Source organism: Amphiprion ocellaris, chromosome 7, assembly GCF_022539595.1.
Source record: "Amphiprion ocellaris isolate individual 3 ecotype Okinawa chromosome 7, ASM2253959v1, whole genome shotgun sequence".
NCBI lineage: Eukaryota > Metazoa > Chordata > Actinopteri > Pomacentridae > Amphiprion > Amphiprion ocellaris.
The window spans coordinates 21,873,856-21,896,141 of NC_072772.1; the positions used below are offsets into that span (position 1 = coordinate 21,873,856).

The following is a 22,286-nucleotide window of genomic DNA, read 5'->3' on the forward strand; positions in this document are numbered from 1 at the left end:
TTCAGTGAAACAATTCTGATGATTTTATTTCTTGTTCATGTTGAACACCAACAGCACTTACACAGCTGTGTGGAGTTTGTGACTCAATACTAACAGCCAATTATGTTACACTGTACATGTTAATGAGAGATGCAATGTACGGAAATGGGATCTTTAATGAAATGCTGGCTTTAACATCATAATGGATTCAGTGATGACCTCAGGACTGATCCCACGTCTCTCCTCAAGTTGCAAAGAAAAGAATAGAAAGTAACAATAAATAACTCACTCAAGAATGACCTTAGTCCTTGGCTTAAACTCCATTTAAAAAAGCTAAATTGATTTTTAAAATGCAGTGCATGCATGTTAGACAGATCTCTTAGGATTAACGAAAGACACGATTTCAACATTTCGGAAAAAAATGGCATATTTTTCCAAATTTTCGAAGAAATGTTGCGACGTGATTTCAGTTTGTTACCTTTTAATGATAGGTATATTCTGTCTCAGCATGGTCACCTGAGGAAAAGAAAAAGTATTAGTAAAAAACTGGTTATGTGTCCAAAACATTTAAAATGTGGTTTAGGAATGTTGCTTTTACTTGGCTGGTAGTAGTCGTAGATCTTGACCAAGGCAGGCTTCAGGTTCTGCACTGGGATGTCCAGTCTGAACTTCAAGGTGTAGGAGATGGCTGTGTTCTGTGGTAACTGAAGAAGACAGAAAAACAGACAACACAATCAGCACCAAGTTCAAAGAGCATCATGTAGGTTTCCCCACTGTGGATTTCTCCCACCTCTCTAATGTACACCTGAACGCCACCATCCTTTTGTTCAACACGGTCCACCAGCTTGGCAACTTTGAGCTGCGAGGAGATGATATTCTTATTCTCATCATCACTGTCAACATGACTGTCACATTGTCACCACGCTTTTATTTAAGTGAAAGTCACTGTAAGAACTCACCTTCCTCAAAGACTCCGAGTCTGGGACAAATCCAGAGAGTACTTGGATATCCAGGATCACCATGTTTGTACTGCTCTCTTTTCCATTGTATCTGTAATGGAAGCAAAAGAATGTGATGTTACCTGATGAACTGTATGAAAAGAGGTGTTTTAATCCACCTACTTTGGCTCACTGGTAGATACTAAATTCTTCCATCACATCTGCATCCTGATTCTTGACTACTTACTGGACCTTGAGCTTCAGAATGAACTTGGGTCTGGCCCCAGTGGAGTTGACCTCTGTGGTAGCTTCCACACTGAAATCACTGGACTGAGCAGGAGGTGGGACGTTGTAGAGATGAGAAATCTGGAGGCAGGAAACCAAGAAAGGTTTGAGATTCATGAGCAGCGAACAAAAGCATCAAGCAGAGAAGCATAGGTGTAAATTTCAGTGGGGATTCTTCAGCTTCAATATTTAGAAAATGTATCTTTGTCTTCTGCTAGCAGAAACAAGAAAAAAACGGCTTTTATTTTGAAAAACAAAAACAAAACAAAACACAGTAAAGGGTACTTGCACACTGAAAAAACTTCTTTGAAGAAATGACCCTAACCTAAATTCCACACAATATTAAATTGGTGGAATGACCAACATTTTTAGGTCAACAGATTCCACCAAATAATGTTAGCAACTTAAAAGCTTGATCTAAATTAGTAAATTAGAATATTTATCTTGCATCCATACATTAATTAAGCAGTGGAAATAGTTGCTTGAGGCACATTTCAGAGTGTCGATATAGCAATATGTGGATATGTTTAGAATGTGCAGAAAGTTTTAAAGGCCATTCATTAATGAATTAAAACGCTGTAAGGTTGGCCTGCTTAGTTCTTTCAGTGAATTAGCCATTTTAATAACACCACTTCCTGTGTGCAAATGTTCCACAAAAACAACACTATTTTGCAGGGGATTCTTTGCTGCATCCTGGACTCGGCACCACACGACATGAATGTGATTGGTTTACAGCAGTGGTTCTCAAATTTTTTCTGTCGGGCTCCCCTTCGGAGGACAAAACACTTCCGCACCCCCCTCTCCCCCCCGCAACAATTTTGTATATATACGGAGTTTATTTTTATATATATCTGTATGTATGTATGTATGTATGTATGTATGTATGTATGTATGTATGTATGTATGTATGTATGTATATATATATATATGTATGTATGTATGTATGTATGTATGTATGTATGTATATATATATATATTTGAAACGTGAATATGCTGGGCTGTGTTATTTTTTTCCAGATTTTATTTTGTTTTTCACAGTAACGATCAGGGGTGTCAAACTCATTCTAGTCCAGGTTCCACATTCAGCCCAATTTGATGCCCAGTGGGCCGCACCAGAAAAATCACAGCATAAATTTACAGTTTTACAAATTTACAGTTAATGTCCTCTCTGTAATTTTTATCCTTCGCCAATAGTAAAGGAAACATATGAATATCTGGCCAGCTAATTTGTTACCCAACAATTTCTTCACCAATACTTTTTTAAGAGTGTGTTATAACATGGTTTAAAATGTTGAAATTCAACTCCCGTGGGAAACCCTGAAAAAACCTGTTCGAGCTCGGGTACCGATAAATGATTGGTGAAAAATAAATTTAAATTGGGCCTTAAGTAACTTATGAGGGGTCAAATCAGGGTTTTTTCATGATTCTGAGTTGATTGTTAGCATTCACATTTCACCACAAACATTCCATCATGGAAAAAGGCCACACTCATTATTACATTTACTTACAAAGTAGCTTTTATTTCACATACTTATATAATACTCAGTTATTTCTCGTTCACAATGTCAGAAGCTTCTTCTGTCTTGGATCAATGGGTAACATCATGCAAGATTCTAGACTACTAGAGGTGATCCAGTTGATCTATCCTGGAAGTACGACAGCCAACCACATCCTAGATGGAGGATGTTTTGACAAGGCAATCCATGCTCACCTTCTGATCGATGCAGTCATCTATCAGGACATCATGAAACTTGCCTTCACTGGGAAGGAGCATTGTGACATGAGGACCTTCACGGAGCAGGTAGCTGATGGGAACATGGGAGCCAGACACACAGACTCAGTAGTATCAGTGTTTGAGCAGAGGTTTGAAGAAATCTTCAAATGACTCGCAGAAAGAGGAAGAACACCTGCACTCTGGGTGCAGTACCACCACATGGTAGGTGTGATCAGGGTCTTTGTCAGAATCGAAGGCATCTGTCCTGCATTGTTGCCAAGATGCTTCTCATCTTTGTTGCTGCAGGCCATCATCAATAAGCCAAGGGTGCACAGCTGTACTGTCAACTCATGAAGGAACTTGAAACTTTGCCTGCTCACAAGGACACCTTAGAATGTTTCACTGCCCACAGGAACCACGTTGTCCACTACTCCAGCCATGAGTGGTCCGGCACTTGGTGTGACATCTGCATTGAGCAGACATTAATGAAGGCAGCCATGTCAGAAGGTGGACTGAGCAGAGGGAGAATGAGAAACGTTTTTTCTGGCCACAAATGCTGGGTGCTCAACCACAGTCACTTCTCTGATCAGATCTCATAAAATGCCCTTCCTAAAATGGACCATCTGGCGGGCTGGTTTTGGCCCACGAGCCATATGTTTGATACCCCTGGTAAAAATAATCGAAGTAGATGGGCCGAGGTGGTGACTGTATCAAGTACGCCAGTGCTCCAATTGCACATTAAAGATGCGTTATCCAGTTCTCGGGAGTCGGTACTTCCACAAAGGCTAGTGCAGTTTGTGCGCCGCAAAAAACCCCACTGATGTTAAAACAATAGTTCAGCAAATTAGTTCCGTGTAGACGTACATTTTCCTTCCAATTGCTCACGCACCTCTTGTCATGCCTCTGGGTCCCCCCAGGGGGGCGTGCCCCACTATTTGACACAAATGAGCCACATCAGAACGATAATGAGGTTCAGTCAGACCATTCTCCAGCACTGACCCAGTGCTTCAGTGCTGTGGAGATTGGTATTGTTACGTGAGTCTACTGTTCACTGACCTGCACTGAAGCACATGCAGTGCCCTGCACCTCCAGGCTGAACTTTCCAGTCACGTCTTGCAGGATTCTCTCCTGGTAGAGCAGTCTGTTGTCCTGATTCACGTTAAATGTCAGCTGTTCACTGGGAGACTGGACTTTCACTGTGCTTGAACCCTGAGGACTGAACACCAGAGTGGCGTAGAGAGCCAGAGCCTGAAGAGCCACCACTGTGTCCTACAACACACAGACACAAAACAGCAGCTGCTATTAAGTTCATACAAATGTAAACATTGTATATGTGTCAGGATCCCTGCCCCAGCCCCTGATCTGCTGACAGTCTCTGCTTCTCCTTTCCCTCCTCCTGGTCTTGGTGAGCTGCTGCCGAATCAACAGCAAGTGTGAACACCTGAGCAGAGGCCGGTTACTTGCCACAAATGACCACACACACAATAAAACCCTGGCTCCAACTCCACTCTGTCAGATTGTCAACTTCTGCACATGTCCTGGCTGGTTCCCTGCCTTTCCCTCTACTTTCACCCTGTCCATTCACTGCCTGTTTCTACTGCCATGCAGCCCAAAACCTCCAGACTCTCCACTAACCTTCAGGTTTTCCTGCCAGTCCGTTCCAGCCCCAATCTGCTAGCTAAGTGTGCCGTGTCTTTTGTCAGTTTTGTTTATTCACTCAATCAGTTCTTGGAATCCACTTAGTGTTATTCCTAGTAGCTCTTCTGTGAGTTTAGTGTTTTTGGTTTTCTGTGTTCACTTCCCTCTGGTCAACTTGGCCTTTAGTTTAGTTTGTTTTCTCACTTTTCCTAGCTCACTCCACTGGTTTGTTTAGCTCACCTTGTTGGATCAGTTTATAGTATTTCCCCCAGTTATTGCACATATTGATAATAAACACCGTATCACCAAGCTTCTGGTCCTCATCAGTGTCTGTGCTTGGGTCCTCTCCAAGCAAACTCTGACAATAGGAGCAAGTCTCTGCAGGAGTCCATATTATGAGCCATGTAAAGAGTATTATTCCTTCAAAGTACTGTAGCACAGATAACATTTCAGTTTTGAGAATGCAGACAATTTTCATGTCATCTTATTTAAATATCTCTAGTCTGCTCAAGTCATTATTATTGGTTTAGCACAATTAAAACAGCTGCTGTACTAAAGTGCTTTCCAGTGTAGGATCAACTGGAACACAGTGGAGTAAACATCTTCCCTACACCAGTAAAAAAACACAAATAAATATGTGACTGACATTACAAATTAACCTAACTGGTTCAAATATTAGGAGGGTTAAGGTCCTCTGATTTGTAGTGATAGATGGTCTGTAAGACTTCTGTTGTCCTGGAATCATCAAGTAGAAAAGACATAAGGTAACTCTGCTGTTCTGTCAAACTAATACATTTTCTGATAAATGGAAGGATGAGAGTATCAGGCATGGCAACAGCAAATTTTGATTTCAGCTGAAAATATTCGGTATACAATCTTCAGGGGGGGTCCAGGGGGGTACAGCCCCCCTGAAGCCGAGAGGTTTTCAGTAAAATAGAGGTGATTTAGAATGAAAAACATGCATAGAATTACAGAAGACTAGATTGTAATGAATAAGTTAATTTAATGAAAAGTTAACTTACTTTTTCTTCAATGTTGTCTCACTGCATTTAGTCCTACAATTTTTACAGTTCTATAGGTCTTTTAACACTATTTACACTGGAGTTCTACACTGGTCACAAAGTCACTTCTAATGTCACAGTTTCCTCTATGGAGTCAGCTGTGTCAGTTTTTTTTACATTTCCAGAACACTCTTTAAACACTATCAGGGATTCATTTTGCCCTGAGTCATGAGTCAAATACCCAATGTTTTGTTAAATGACTCAAATATTTTACTTATAGTGAGTACTTCTGACTCATGGCTTGAGAAATCAAAATGATTATTTTAAAGCAAACTGACCCACTCTGATAATATTTGACTCAAGGTTTCAAACTGTCATGTTTTCACCTTTACCGTCACTTTTCTCTCAAGCCAATTCCATCGGAACTGGTTTGTGACACTTTTATCTATTTCTAGCACCGATGACTCTTGATCTTTCGATAAAAACCTCATGATTCCACCGAAGACGATCCCAATAGCTCAAAATTCCAACACAAACATGCCGCCATGAATTGTAACAAAAGAATGCATCGAGCAATTTGATTGGTCCAATCGGTGGCAGCTAACCAATTTCGACCAATCGCAAGGCCTTTTACAATGTAGCAGGAGCTAGACTGGTTCTCTTTGTCTGTTACGCTGCGGGAGAAACGCTGCGCGCTTCTCAAAAACCGGGAGCAAGAGTAACAAAAACATACCTCACCCCCCCTAAAATTTTCTCAACGGATTTGGACGATTCACAGAAATGATCAATTTGAAAATTAAAACGGCGGATTTCCGCCGAACAGCGGAAAATTGCCATGCCTGGAGTATTCATTTCGAGGCTGAGACAAACCTACCATTTCATAACATAAAATGTGTAAAAGATCACTAAATCAGCTGAAAGCTGAATTAAACAACAACAGAAGTTTCTCAAGAAAAGTAGATATTTTGGAGATAGTTGGTTTTCACAAGACTGGACAGCAAAGCTTCCATTCTGGGTCTCAGCTGGTCTCTGACAGGTAAATAAACATGGTTTTCATCAAGTTTGTCTCAGAATCTGTTCACATCAAAGTCCCGCTTTTGGCCATTCCAGCTGTGCAGTACCTGTGTGGAGGAGAAGCCTCCGTAATAGTTCTGCTGCCTCGTCAACCACCTCACGATGCCCGAGGCGTAGCCCAGATCTTCATTAGTCGGGGAGGCGCTGAGTTTGGCCATCAGCACATAGGAGCTGATCTCCACAGACAGAGAAGTTGATGTTTCTGCTGATCTCTGAGACCAGTGCAAGAAACCCCCTAAAAACAGCCATCCACAAACACACACAGAGTAAGTTACAGTCACAGTAACAAAGCCTGAATGACTTCCTGCATGAGGATATTTTACCTTCTTTGATTGCAACCTTGTCAAGGTGATCCAGAAGGACACCACGGGTCTCCATGTCTCCTGCCAAGGTGAAGACGTACGCCATCAGAGCTGTGGTGTAGGTGTTGCTCAAGTCACTGATGGACTCCTTGAGGCACGACAGGCTCTTATTCACCACAGGACTCTTTAACAGATTAAAAGGAAACAAAATTCAACCTTTGAGGGCATAGAAGTAGTAAATTAAAGTGTTGACTTTGTGTTTGATTACTATGTTAACTGAATCTTATATTCCAGGAAACTTTAGGCAAACAGCTCCAATGGATGATGGTGACAGCACTACACTAACCAGGGACTGGGCAGCTTGCAGAAGAAATGAGTTATGAAATGGACTAGTAAAAACTAAAACACCTCACTGGATTGTTGTGAGGACATTTGAAACTAGTCATACATGCAAGAAAGCCACCACGCATCTTGAAACTGAAGGGATTTTGTCTGAGAGATGTCAAAACTGTCAACAAGCCTGCAGTGGACAACTGTACAAAGTTATTTATGTTAAAGGGGGCAATAGTAGCTGTTGAGGCCAAAGGTATACTTACTCTTGCCACAGACATACAAATATAACATCTACTGATATTTTTGTTAAATAAATGATCGAGCAATTTATGTTTCCTGTGTTGTTGTCCAACAGATGACCTTTACCTCTAGACTAGGGCTGCAACTAAAGATTATTTTAATGATGGAGTAATCTGTCGATTATTTTTTTTTCGATTAATCGGACCAAAAAAACCCAAATTTTTATTTCCGCCTCTTTATTCAGAAATAGATTTGGACTGACAGAGCAAATAAGATTATTGTAGTGATCAGTGTTTCCTCTAGGATTTTTTTCAGCAGCAGCGGCAGGCTCTCCGGGGAGCTGTGATGCTTAAACAAATGACACTTGATTGCAGATTTTACTTTTACAACCTATTTATTGAATGGCCAGTTGAAAATGGCTTTTTAAAGTCTGAATGTAAAAAAAAAAAAAAAAAAAAAAGATTTGAACAAGCTCATCTGAAAACGCAGTCAGCAGTTACATCATGGAGTGTAGATATTAGCTTAATGCTATCAATAGTTTACTCACGTTAGCGCCACTGACTTGGCAGCGGGCAAAATTAACTGAAGCTACCGATATGTCTTGTAACGTTTACTGGCAATCAATATTTTGCGAATGTCTATTTACCTTGTAAAATCTATGAGTTATCTTCAGCTAATAACTTTTCTCTGGTAAGTCGCTGCTCTATTTTCAAAGACTCCTCTGACTCTCTGACCTGTTGCCTGGATGCTTGACGTGACGTCACTTTCAAGGCCACGCTCTCGTGACATCAACGTCGTATGAACCTAACTTATCAAAGAGTAAATACTGAGCAAGATAGTTATCTGTAGTGTACCTTAGTACTCGCGAGTACCCGACACAGTGCAGGACTCTGCTGTGAAGGTGGAGACATGCGGCGGTGGTGTTTGCGACAATAAAAAAAAAAAGAAATTTTAAGGAGCAGCGGCTAGGATTTAGGAATGGCGGCCCACTGCTGCTGAATCCGCTGTGTTTATCCGACTCATCTGCCGGACTGTCGAGCTGAAAGCTCGGTCATGTGACAATGTTGTGGCCTGCTAGTGACCGCCCGCCGTCCGTGCGATTTTCAGATGCGTGCATTCCCATGTGGGAAAATCACATGTAGAGGACAGGCGGCATGTTTTTTGTTTTGTGAAGCGTAAAATGCTCCCACACTTATTAGGACTTCGGTCAAACTGTTTTCTCCATGCCGGTCATGTTTCATTTGTTGAATTTACTCTTCCGCTCTGCCTCCATCTCGCTCTGTTGAACTCACTCTGCAGTTGGAGTTTTTTTTTAAACTTTATTTCAGTCAACCAGCATTGACAAAGATCTGCAGGTGAAGTAGACGGCTCCGCGACATGGCGAGTGACGCATGAAACGCGCGACACAACAAATCAATAGTGAAATTCATTGCCAACAATTTTAATAATCGATTTTAATTGATTTAATCGATTCGTTGTTGCAGCCCTACTCTAGACTACTCACCTTTGCAGACACATTCATTTCCAAGAAGGCAGCAGTGACATATGCACTGAGAGTCACCTCGTCAGACACACCGCCCTGTAGAGAGAACATCGTACAGACTTTGTCATCAATGTATTTGCTGATTTCAAGGACTTAATCCCAGAAGTCATTTTGAACACTGCTTATATGCATATTGCAAATAGTAGTTTGTTTCACAGATGATAGAGACTTGCAATAACTTTGCGAGTCCAACCGAGCCGTTGCATGCTCAGTCAGGAGTCGCGTTAACAGAGGTGAAACCTGCAAAATCTAACTTGACTGCTTCATTAGAAGGCAACTGGATGTTTTTTGGGTCTCAGGTCATTACAAGCCTGGACTCACGTGAGCTGGGAGTGACAATAAATATCTGGGACTCCCCACCACTTAATCAGATCCAAGCTGCAACTTCTGGGGCTGAAAAATGAAGTGTACCAAAATCTGCATTTTCCTTAATGTCCACTTGGGGAGGTTTACTCCAGTTTCACAGTAGTATAAACATTGTACAGACGGGTTCAAAAACGTGTTTTGGTCTCGTTCGCTTATGTTACCCATTCTTCACATCAGTACAGAGGCTTAATTGTCCAGAACTCACCTGTTTATTTTGAAATAATTCTCAAAAATATGTACAATAAAGGTGTGCAGCCATTGGACAGTCCATAGTCCACAGAAATTTGTATGGAACACCTCAGGTCCACTCACACTCCACATAGTTGCTCATACTTGAATTAGCAGGACTTGAGGAGTCAGGCACTGCCAAGATGGCAACATCTGCAATCACCACACTGAGCTTAAAAACAGCTGCTCAGAAAACCTATGGGTGACATCACAAATGGTCTGTCCATCTGTATATACATTGGTTAGAACCAAGGAAGCATCTTGGATGGCAGGTCAAATGTCTTCAAGAACCTGAATGAAGTCCAGTTGCCTTCTACTGAAGCACTTAGGATCACCATGATGACCTGGAGGACTGAACATCTACACAGACACCTTGAGAGGGAATCAGCTCATGTTGCAAATGTGATCCAGGCTGGTGTTATTTGCTATAGATCCATGAATAAAGCGGAGCTGATTTAGGTTCTTCTACAATAAGATGCTCCTCTGTGAAAATTACCATTTCTGTTCTGTACAAACTCGACAGGGACCATCAGCTTACCTTCATTCTGTTGTGGAAAAGTTTTCCTGACATTTCAAAACAACCATTTTCTCGTTGCTTCGATTCCAGCCACTTCCTGGACTGTTCAATCGTTGTGGGATCGATGTAGATGAATAATTTAGCTTTGGCAAAAGATCTCAACACAAAAGCAGTCAACCTAGGGAAACACATAGTTACAAATACACTTACAGACTCATACCCCTTGCGTTATGAACATAAGTTATTCTTAAGGTTGTAAGTTAAGCTACTTCATGCAGTTTTAGCAGTAAAGGTAGTGTTGGTATGTAACTGAATACATTCACTCAAGTAATACACTGTAGATCTGTCATGACTGCTCATCATAATCAGTGACATCTGCATCAACACCAGTAGCTTTAACAGGTGCATGACTTTTCTTTCTTCGAATTATTGTAGCAATTGTTTATCTTTCATATCACTAGTCACTGACAGTCTCTCCTACTGGTGTGTATACATATATATATATATATATATATATATATATATATATATATATATATATATATATATATATATATATATATATATATATGTTTTTTTTTTTGTTACTGATCAGTAGTTTTCTCACCAAGTGTTTCCTGTTCCTGCACCAAATGTGCTGTATGCACCATCCTGATGTTTGTAGTTTAGCTGTCTCTGGTAGCCTGTGTGAAAAGAGAAACACCCCAATTAGGACATTACTGACACACATTGTCAGATTAACAGAATTTTTGTATGTGTAGCTTCTGAGCTGATTTGTTTATGTTATCTGGGGATGTAAAGAAAAACTGGTGGCAATTTGGTGCCATTGGCTGACAAAAGAAAAGCAAAAAGACATGAATGGAGAGTGAGGAGGAATGACAATTAACAAACACAAATGAGAAATGCTGTGATTGGAACCATCTGTAGCCACTAACTAGAATCGTGAACACTGTTATAGGACTGTCACATGGTAGATTTGAATGTCCTGAATGCCTTAACTGTCCGACTCACCACTGGTCATGAAGTTGGAAGCCTTCTGTCTGATGGCTGGAGTCAGCTGCTCTGTGTATTTAAGGTACTGCAGGATGTAGATGTTGGGGGCCAGGAGTGCCATGTTCTGTTCTCCACATCCATAAGGCATCCTCAGAAGACCATCTATGTTCTTCAGAGCCCGGCCGAGGATGTCACCTGTACAAAACGCCAAATCAGTCAGACATAGCAGATACAACTAACCCAGCCTATGATTTTAAATGGATTAGAGAAATGCATGTATCCAGATAAATTCTCCAGCATACAGGTGGTCTAACACAGGTCAACATATTTTGAAAAAAACAGTCAGTAATGCACAAAAATGCCCAGAATTACTTATAATTTTCTCTATATACCATGATAATTGTAATAATCGCAATTCACTTTCATAGTTAATTATTGTATATTAGATTTCAGTACGGCAGGAGAATATGAGGTTTACTGTTCATACTGTGACTAGACTTTCCAATGACACAGTGTATTTATATAGTGTTGCCACTATAATCAACATTAATTCATTGTAGCTGTTACCTGGAAATTATGGTAATTTCTGCTTTTAAAATCTATTAACTGTTATTTGCCGACGCATACAATAAATATCAATGTCTTTAATCTTTATGATTCAGAATTGAAATATACAAACTCATTTAAAATGCATGTACCTCAAAAACACCTAAAACTATTAACAGTAAGGGCTAAGGCAAGTTACATTTTTATGAACTGGGAACATTTATTCAAAGGTAACGATGGAAAACAACATGTATTCTCATGAATATATTTTAGAAAATGAGAAAAAATTGCAGTCAACAGAAAAAATATGAGAAAAAAAACTATTTAAAGACATTAGTGTAAAGTTTGGAATAATATTCTTAGCTATGCTTTGTGTCCTGTTGATTGAATCACATCATAAGATTATATAGTATCCTGCTGTTAATTCTGATTCTTATTTTTGCCTCTAATAAAGCATCAGTTTTGACAGTATTTAACAGCATTTTGGAAAAATGGTACATTTCTGTTGGATTTTTGCAGGAATGGCTTCTAGGAGCCTGTTAAACTTGCCATTGATTGGTTGGCTAAAACAAGGTCAAATGAATTCAGCTTACCCAGGACTGATACTAAAACGCGGGCAGATCCTTCAATCACATGTTCAGGGAGTTGTAGCTCTATTTCCTCTGTCAAAGTGCTTCCTGTGTAAAGACAGAGACAATTATTTAACAGAGAAAAGCTCCAAAACAAGTCAGTTATAAAACAATGTCCAATGGATCATGAATTGTAAACGGCCATACTGATAATTAGATGCCAACAAAGTGAGAGGTCTCTGGGCATCATCACTTATTCTATCTGTGTGATCAAATGTTTAAAGTAATTGCTTTTGAAAGAAGGTGATAAACCTCTCAGTTAACATTTATGAATCATACAATGTACTAGACCTCTTCAGACTTCTAACATTTGGGTCTCCTTTCTCTAAGTATTGACAGGCCAGGGTGTTCCTGTAGCTTAACTGGTTGAGCAGGTGACCCATAGACAGGGACTATAGTCCCCCGACTCAGTAGTCATGGGATGGAGTCCAGCCCATGGCCCTTTGCTGCAGGTCCTCCCCCCACTCATGTCTGCAGTAAATCATACTGACCTTTAGGGCAGAGCAGCCAGTTATATGTCTCGGTCATCTCAACTCCCTCAGCCTGAGAAAGGGATATAATGTTGATGATGAGATTCAGTAAATTTTATGAGTAAAAAAAACATTATTAAATCCCCTGTACATGTTAGAAAAAAAGGTTTAAATATACAGATATATATACCATTTTGTTTACATGGTACCAACCTTTACTATGAGAGTTTTGGTGACGATGTCGATGCGACCTCTGTCTGGGACGCTCACCATCTCATTGTTACAAAAAACGTCAGATGTCACAGCCTCAGCAGTCACTGTCACATTCACATCCCCTAAACAAGATCAGCGCTGTAAATTACTCCAGTATCAACACATATTGTAGCTGAGATAAATCTCACTGATTTCACAGAGATGAAAAAGAGATGTGCTGGGAAAAGAGAGGCAGCAGTTCCTCCACCCAGACTCCTTTTAACCTTCACACCAAGGTGGATGAAAGGCTGAGACTCACCTAAGACTTTGGGGTTCATGGTCCAGCTGAAGGTCTCGCGCTCATTGCCACACAGACAGATAGTGTACTCATAACCAGGGAGGGGGGTGAGGGTGTAATCTGAGGAGAGCTCTGGAGTGACTGTGACCTGTTCAACAAACACAACAATATATTACGTAACACTTCTACAATACCATTGTACCAATCAAACTTAAGTCACAGCATAAATGTAGAACGTCACCACAGTCCTTGAGTGTTAAAGTCACTGTGTACTTTAAAGACTTCTCCTATCCTCTCTACGATGTTAACATGTCCATATCGTGGGTTTATATGCTGGAAGACATAATGAACCTTCACACTGCAGAAACATGCACTCAGACTTACAGACTTGTATCCTGATAACTTGCAGGTTGGAACTTTGTGTATCATCATTCTTTTCAGAATAAGTTCCTGTTGTGAACATGTATGGCTGAATTACTCCAATATTACAACTTGTCACTGTGTAGTGTCCAGCAGTGAAACACCCTCCTGAAGTTTGACTGATGATTGTGTCCTAGAACCTAATACTGTCAGTTATCACCAGCCATATCATGCTTCTTGAGGTTTACTACTAAGGATGTGTTCTGTAACAACTGCATTCTCTAGCAAGTGTCATTGCCTGTAGATCATAATATTGTGACTCTTAAAGCAGGACAATGCTGGTTTTTCCATATACAGCTCTCTCAGTGTCTCCTGGAGGCTGTGATACGTCTCTTTCGGTCAGTCACTCACCCAGCTAGCTCTTGTAAATGGCTGCTCTGTTGAGGCTTTTCAAACCTAAACTAACAGGCTGTTATAGCCTTAACTCATCCCCATAAAAGGCCTAACTTTTAATATCTAACAGCTTAATTTATACCAAAGCCGGCTCTAATCCTAGCACAGAAAAAAGAACCTGAAAGTCAGAAGTTTAAAATCCAATAACTGGACAATCGTATATATTAAGATACAAAGCAATTCAACGGGTAGTATGGGGATGGAACGCTGCAGATGATGTGTGTCGGTCAGTGCATTGCCTCAGCTCCCCCAGATAGTTTCCTCTGTCTAACCCCAAACCCTACACCAGGAAGGGATGGATGGAGAGACAGGCAGGAACTTCATAGATCTGCATGGTCTATAGACAGCAGTCACAAACAGTGCAGAGTAACACTGAAGTCATTTAAGGCAGAAAGGGACTGTTTTCATGGAAAAAAACTTCTAAATAAGTAACTTTAATGCACAGAGATGAGATATTAAGGGTTTGATCAACAACTATGGAGGGACTTGAAAATTTACTATCAGGACTTGAAGGAAATGGAAGAACGACACTGTTGGTTTTAAAAATTATTGTATTTCAGTATAGAAAAGAAGGCTGAATTGTCTGAAGGTGTATTTTGCAAAAACACTGTGTTCCAAAGTCCATCCATCCATCCATTATCTATACACCGCTTAATCCTCATTAGGGTTGCGGGGGGGGCGCTGGAGCCTATCCCAGCTGACTCGGGCGAAGGCAGGGGACACCCTAGACAGGTCGCCAGTCTGTCGCAGGGCTACATATATAGACAAACAATCACTCTCACATTCACACCTACGGGCAATTTATTAGAATGATCAATTAACCTCGGCATATTTTTGGACTGTGGGAGGAAGCCGGAGTACCGGGAGAAAACCCACGCATGCACAGGGAGAACATGCAAACTCCATGCAGAAAGATCCCGGGAAAGCCGGGACGCGAACCAGGGATCTTCTCGCTGCAAGGCGAAAGTGCTAACCACTACGCCACTGTGCAGCCCGCGTTCCAAAGTCAGATATGAAATTATCAGGTAAGGTAAAATTCTACAGTTCTACAGTTTCATTTTGCAGAATGGCCTTGGTGAGATAAAATAGAAAATAATTCACGATTGATTAGGAGGAAATATCTCCACTGGCTAATAAAAATAACTACCGGGCCACCACAGTAAGCGCAGACACAATACTGTGTAAATTCCACTACAGGGGGAGACTTGATGTTCTCTGTAATTAGATGGAAAAAATACAAACATGTGTCAGGATTTGCAGGTAGCTAAAATGAGTTAGAAAATATCAGCTTATTTCAATATCTCTGGACCTGACATTTAAGGTATACAATCATTTAATTAGGAGTGAAATCATTCATGTTCATCACTGATCAATCTCAAGCTAATGAATAAAGTCAGCTTTTTCTCATTCCTCTGGAAGAACAGAAGCACTGACAGTATGTAAGTATTGGTGAATCGCAAATCATAAATTAACCACAAATGGTATGAAACATTTGATGATTTTACATGAAATTTGGTACATAAATGTATTTTCACCACTGGTTCATCTGGAACTTCGGTGACCCTCTGGCTTTTCATGTTTGAGTCAGCTTGCTTCTCACTTCAGTTAATGACAAACACATACTTGCTAAGCTAACTGCTGTGCTTTGTGTTTGGTGCCAATTAGCAAATGTTTGTATGCTAACACACCATATCATCATGTGTCTTCATGAGCATTTGCCAAAAACATTTAGATCAAATGAAATAATTCGTTACCACGATGCAGCTTGACAGGTAGTTGAAGACGGTTGCCTTCAGTTCAAACCGCTCCCCACGGGTGATGGAGTAGGGCAGCGTGAGTTCCAGGAAGAAGGGCTGGAAGATGGTGATTTCTTTACGAGGAGCCAAACCAAAACCTTGAGGGGACAAACAGAAAGTCTCCGTCTCCCAGGTGGTGATGGTGTCTGGGACAGTGAGGGACACGTCCTTCGTTCCAGATGATCTGGATCAGCAGATACACATAAACACATTTAGTCAGATGGTAAAGCATAGTTATAAAAAACAGATTTGTTAAAATCCAAGTCTAACAGTGAGTTATTGTGACCTGAGAATACCTTGCTGTTGAAGAAATTCAGACAATAATTCTCATGTGAAGAAATATTATAATTCTGAACATGATGCACAAAGACCTTTTCCCATATGCAACCATTTATAAAATATTTCATACGTTTCCCAAAGCATCACAGACATTCTTAAAATTCAACGTCTCAGTGGCTGACCAAAATTACTTTCACTGCATTTATCTCTTCAATGAGAAGGCTGAAAGTGCATATGGCACCATGAAAATTCTCAAAGGTGCTCTAATTTTGCCTCATTTCAAGCTTACCCAACTTCCATTAGGTCCCAAATCCAAGTCTCAGGAAAGAAGGTGCGGACTGTTTCTATTGGTGCAGCATCAGGAGAAGAAGGAGCAGCAACTTCTCCACGTGCTGCTTCCAGTATGGGTGCTGAAGGGCCTCGCCTCCGAGTAACAATACCTGAACAGAAACAAGAAAACATTTTTACCAGAAACAGAGAGCAGTAAGGACATTTTAAATTCAGTAAATATGAAGTATGTGGCACTGGACAGATCAAAACAAGTAGAAAAGAAAAAAAAGTCACCAAAGCGGTTATGATGGTATTCTCTTCCTCTGTACTGGAGGCATGAAGGGATTTCAATGAGCAAGTTTGTTGCCACCTTCAGTCCTACATTCTAGACAATCCAACAACACAGAAACATCACCAGAAAGTTCATTCAACTCACTACAGGTACAACGACTTCAACTGTCACATGTAATGTTGGCTGAAATCAATCAATCAATCAATCAATCAATCAATCAATCAATCAATTAATCAATCAATCAATCAGTCTCTCTATTGTATTGTATATTACCTCAAACACGGTGTGAGCATCGTCTATGTCTTGACCAGGAAAGGGAAAAATGGATCTTTTTGGTCTCACATGCAGGCATTCTGTGGGGTCTTTAACCTGATATGGGATAAAGGTTACCTTCCTGACAGGCAACAAGCGAAATATCTGAAAAAGAAAAAAGTTTCAAAGCTATAAACTGACATTTGTTATACATACAAGATTGGACAGAACATCAAGTGATGTATGCTACATAAAATATACTAATAACAACACAATAACAACAATAACAACTGAACTGCAGCTGATAAACTGTGACTTTGTGTCAGCTCACCTCCCTGTGGTGAAGAAAAGGACAGTGTGATTTGTGGTTACATTCTGATCCATCTTGTCTCCATGTCAAAGTTTATTTAGAATTATTAGTAATTAATGAATTGCCGCTGACACCTTGAAGGAAAAGTGAGCCAAGTGCTTATTCAGACATGAGACCGACATGTTCCGATGATGTCATCAGGAAGGAGTGCATGTCTGAAAGGGGTTTATTTATCTTATCTGTGGCTAACACCAGCAGTTACCTTTTCTGCATTCAGAGTCTTTCCAGGCTCTTTGATGAGGACACTCTGGTCGATGGCGCTCACACCACACAGAGAGTTTGGCTTTGCCGTCAGCTGCATGTTGACGTCCTCTCCTGGGACAGCTGAGGATGGTGAAAACTCCAACGACACCTGACACACACACACACACACACACACACACACACACACACACACACACAACACACATCAAACCAGTCAGACTTTATTAGCATCACATGTAAACTTACGATGTTGCCATAAGTTCTAACTTTTATACATGCAACAACACACTAGTTTAGATCTGTGTCTTCAGGGTAGATCATTGTTCAGTACATAGTTCAACAGTTAAACTGCCACAGACAGCGTGGTCAAGTGTTCTGCTTACTTCTCTGGTACATCCAACAGCAATGTTGGCAGGCCGCCGACTGAGGACCTGTGCTGACCAGCTCCCTGAGGTGTTCATAACGATCATTAACCTCTCCTACGACAACCTGCAGTCCCCACCTGTCTCAAATGAACCACCATCGTTCCCAAAAAGTCTGTCACTACAACCCTCAATGACTACCGCCCAGTCACCATCACCCCGGTCATTATGGAGTGCTTCGAGAGGATGGTTTTGACACATATAAAGAGAGCATCCCTACAGATCTGGACAGACATCAGTTTGTGTATCAGATGAGCAGATCTACAGAGGATGCTGTCTCGGTTGCACTTCATACAGTCCTAACCCGCCTGGAGTCAGGATGCTCTTTATGGATTTTAGTAGTGAAAAATAAGCAACTGAATAAATATCAAAAATTATGAAATTTAGCTCCAAGAGCCAAACTTCAAAATTGAATGAAAAACGGTTGACGGTTTTGCAATGTCCTGTGAACTGAAACTTATTTTTATATGTTTTCTTTTGTTTTGTTTTTTTTTAATTTATGGCATGAACTGAAAGAGTTGAATGTAAAAGTATTTGTAATTTAACAGACAATAAATGGAAACATATTAATCTTCTGTATCACCAGCTAAAATCGACTTTGTGTTTATACCTAAATCTCATCAGTGCTGTTGGTGCCACACTGACCTTGTGACTGAAGCAATTCTCAGTGGAGAACTCAGCGCTGTGGGCGATCACATTCTCACTGGGGAGGACAACAAAAGCCACAATCTGGACCTCTGGAGCCATCTCTGGAGACACTAGCAACTTAAAGGACACCTCACCCTCATTGACTGAAATAGCAACCCAAATATTACACATCATTTTACTTTGAACAGTCATCTTCCACAATGGCTTCCATAAATCAGTTTAACAGGTCAAAGATTTGGTATTTCAAGCCAGTCTTTACACACCTTGTTTATTTTTCAATTGAACCTGTTTGTGTCCTTGATCGACGATGGCTCCTCTGGACAAGACCTGAGAGAAAATGACAGAATGAGGAATGGACTGGTAACATCTTCACTTCATTTCTGTCCATTGATCAGGTAATAACTTGGTCTGTCTGAGGTTTTTGGTTTCACTAAACATATTTTGGCTTTAACCAGCTCTATTATAAAATGATTAAATCTGACAGATTGTGCACATGAAACAGTCTGGAGTTTGTCAGCAGCCAGTCTGTGCAATGTGTTTCAGTCTACGAGAAAAACTGATGAGGATGTAACATGAACAATATTTTCAGCCTGATATATTTCATATTGCTAAGACCAGGCACTAAAAAGGACTTCAGTGGACAAGAAAATGAATCATCTGCAACATCAGGTGCTGCACTTCAGTGGAGAGCATGTAGCTGCGGTAATGCTAATGCTAAGCTAAGCAAGACAGACAGAGTGACAGAGTTCAGACTTTTTAAATAACAAATGGATCTGCTGAGGAAAATCTGTCTGCTATATCACTGCAGAGGGACCTGGACACAGCATTTTCCACTAAACTCATAGATGAGAATAACACCTGTTACCATGGCGACTTTACGAAAAGATGGATTTGGCCTCAAAGTACTGATATGATATCAACATTAAATATACAAAAATGAGACAAGACTAAAATGTGGCCCAATGACAAACAGTACTTAAAGTCAGAGTACGTAAACAACCATCTTTCAACTACAGAGGCTGTTTCATAACAGGAACGTGACACTCGTTCTGTGAACATTTCTAATATTTCAAGTAGTCTGCCAACGAATGTTGTATGTTTGTACTGGTTTGTAAGGATGTGTCACGCCCGCAGCTCCATCTCCTAGATCCTTCCCCATTCACACCTCACCTGGTTCTGGCCACCACGTGCCACCTCATGCCATCTCCTGCTCCACTCAACGCCACACCACTGCCAACGTCTGCACCTGCCAACGACTTCCCCAGTTTCCCACTCGGTTCCATATCAGCTAAGTCCCCAATCTCGAGCCAGGCTGGTAGTTCTGTTGTGTATTGTTGGATTCAGGTTATTGTATTTGCTTCTGCGTACTTTGTATAGTCATGTAGTGTTACGCTGCTTTGTACAGCTCCTGTTTTTTTTTTTTTTTTGTGTTCCTTGCTTAGTACTTTCAGTTGTTGTGTCTTCTTGCTAGGATATTCCTAGTGTTGTTTAGCTGCCCCGTTTAGCAGAGCACCTCAGATTGTTATTTCTACGTACCATAGATTTCCTGCCGTAGTATTCTTGTATTTTTGCTCTCCTGCATAGGTAGTACCTTCCATGGATTAGCCCTTTTGTTCTGGTTAAATCTGAATTCGATTAATTATTTTGCCTACCCATTTGAGGGTTTAGTTCTCCCGGTCACTCTAGTTTGCATTCTGTGACAACCGTCCCTTTCGTTTGTAGTCCTCGGTTTAGATTTGTAGTCCGCTTTGTTGTATCTTATATTGTAAATAAAAGCCTTATACTATTCCTCGAGTGTGTCATTTCTCTTTCCCTGCATCTGAGCCTCCTTGAGAACTGTAACAGTATGTCTGGTTCTGTTGTCACTTCACTGTGAAAGCACTAATCTGACTGTACTGAGATCCTGTAAGACTAATTCTGTTCACACCACTGACACGAGGAGGAATCACTTTCAAATATTCTGAGCTGTAAACCTGAAAGAAACTTCTTCTTTAAGTTTCAACTGTGAAAGTTATGTTACTTTACAAACTGATATTTTTGCAACCAAAACATGAGAAACTTTTACAATATGATGTTTTGAATTGATGGAAACTGATAAATTGATAAACCTGACAGTTTATACAAGTTCAAGCTAAAACCACTCATCAATTTATCAACTGACAAATCGACCAATTCGCCAAGTGAAAGAAAATATTGATCATCTGTTGCAGAATTAGTCTGTATTTGTCACCATTTTCAGATTTTTGCCTTTACACAAGCAACTAATAGTAAATAAATGGATAATATTTTAAATAACCATTGGGTCTGTATAAAATAGTTCAAAATTAGTTCCACATCAACTGGATACAACAGTGAACTCCTGTTTCTGTAATAATACATGTGCCAATATTAATCTAATTATGTAATAGAACAGTCAAAGGGGACATTTGTCTGCACTGAATACTGTGATGTTTAGTACTTTCACTTTAGTAACATTTTCCATGCAGGACCTGTTCATGTAACAGAGTACTTTGACAATAAAGTACTTTCACTGATGTAAAGGATCTGAATACTTCCTCCACCACTGATAAGACCAAATGAACTCATGTTGAAAAAAAGGAATGTACTAGCTTGAAAAACACTCTTTTATAATACTGCATGAGATCAGTAGGCTTCATGCTGGCAGGTCCTGGTAAAGATTAGGACTAAACCTATTCCACACTAAAATAGTACCACTGACCATATAAGAGGTACACTCAATGGAAGTGTTCCTTAAAGTAAGAAGTCAATAAATGAAATTAAAGCATTTGTTAAAAACATCTTTCAACTGTTCATTGTCTCTGGAAGAGAACCGGTGACAAGTTGACAACCAACTCACCAGATACATGATGTCCACAGTGTCCTGGCGTTCTCCCACTACAACGTACTGGATGGTGATGTCTGCTTCTGCATCACAGGCAAGTGTTTTATCGTTCGTCTTCACCTTCAGGAAGCTGACTGGTTGAGTGTCAAGAGACGGAGGTTGGAACATAGACAGTGTGTGAGATCCAGACTCATAGAAAGGAGTTTTATATGGGGGGTACTTCAGTGTCGGTGAGCTGCTTATCTACATTGGAAAAAAGAAATATTGTTAGCAGTTGTTTGTGGAGGAGAAGGTAGATAAACAAAATACTAAACAGTTTAAATATGATCACTAGTTACAATGGTAGCATCTTGAATAACTGCAGTATACTAAGAGATCATTTTACAGTTGGTTTTTAGTCTGTGTTGTTACTTTCATGGCAGCTTTCAGTGTAAAAAAACAAGTTGAAGGGACATATTCTCATCACTTAATTAAATGCATTATTGAAAGATAAAAACAGTATTTTACTGATTAGACAAACCTCTTAGGTTGCAAACATTGTTTTAATAAGTTGGGGTGATGTGAATTTTTTGATAATTGCATCAACCGCTATATTGTGTGGAATTTAAATTTAAATTTCTGCTTCTGTTGATTTAAACCTGAAATCAGATTGAGGCAGCTTTATGAAATTGGCTTGATAACTTGATAACTCAAGGTCTTTTACAAATAAATTCAACTTTGTGAATATTTTAAAATGTGATATGAGAAAAAAACTAGAAGAGAGGAAATAATCTTGCTGCTGAATTCATTTATTTCATAAAAGCGGTAAGATG

At 40.1% G+C, this 22,286-nt stretch overlaps 1 protein-coding gene across 1 annotated transcript in view; it reads right to left on the reverse strand.

The window, feature by feature from the left end:
• The window catches only part of LOC111580895 (alpha-2-macroglobulin-like), a 28,286-nt gene continuing 6,000 nt past the window's right edge, over window positions 1-22,286 (reverse strand). Inside the window, exons 12-36 of the mRNA XM_023288811.3 lie at window positions 21,490-21,717; window positions 18,896-18,959; window positions 18,630-18,775; window positions 17,561-17,710; window positions 17,010-17,153; window positions 16,739-16,829; window positions 16,464-16,614; window positions 15,854-16,079; window positions 13,308-13,434; window positions 13,010-13,131; window positions 12,818-12,869; window positions 12,291-12,374; window positions 11,170-11,346; window positions 10,766-10,841; window positions 10,180-10,336; window positions 9,009-9,083; window positions 6,953-7,115; window positions 6,677-6,864; window positions 3,973-4,185; window positions 1,165-1,283; window positions 939-1,029; window positions 770-838; window positions 578-683; window positions 458-495; window positions 1-228 (exon numbers count right to left, since the gene is read on the reverse strand). Coding sequence (XP_023144579.2) covers window positions 461-495; window positions 578-683; window positions 770-838; window positions 939-1,029; window positions 1,165-1,283; window positions 3,973-4,185; window positions 6,677-6,864; window positions 6,953-7,115; window positions 9,009-9,083; window positions 10,180-10,336; window positions 10,766-10,841; window positions 11,170-11,346; window positions 12,291-12,374; window positions 12,818-12,869; window positions 13,010-13,131; window positions 13,308-13,434; window positions 15,854-16,079; window positions 16,464-16,614; window positions 16,739-16,829; window positions 17,010-17,153; window positions 17,561-17,710; window positions 18,630-18,775; window positions 18,896-18,959; window positions 21,490-21,717 — 3,054 coding nt within the window. The 3' untranslated portion in view covers window positions 1-228; window positions 458-460. The remainder of the gene's footprint in view (window positions 229-457; window positions 496-577; window positions 684-769; window positions 839-938; window positions 1,030-1,164; window positions 1,284-3,972; window positions 4,186-6,676; window positions 6,865-6,952; window positions 7,116-9,008; window positions 9,084-10,179; window positions 10,337-10,765; window positions 10,842-11,169; window positions 11,347-12,290; window positions 12,375-12,817; window positions 12,870-13,009; window positions 13,132-13,307; window positions 13,435-15,853; window positions 16,080-16,463; window positions 16,615-16,738; window positions 16,830-17,009; window positions 17,154-17,560; window positions 17,711-18,629; window positions 18,776-18,895; window positions 18,960-21,489; window positions 21,718-22,286) is intronic.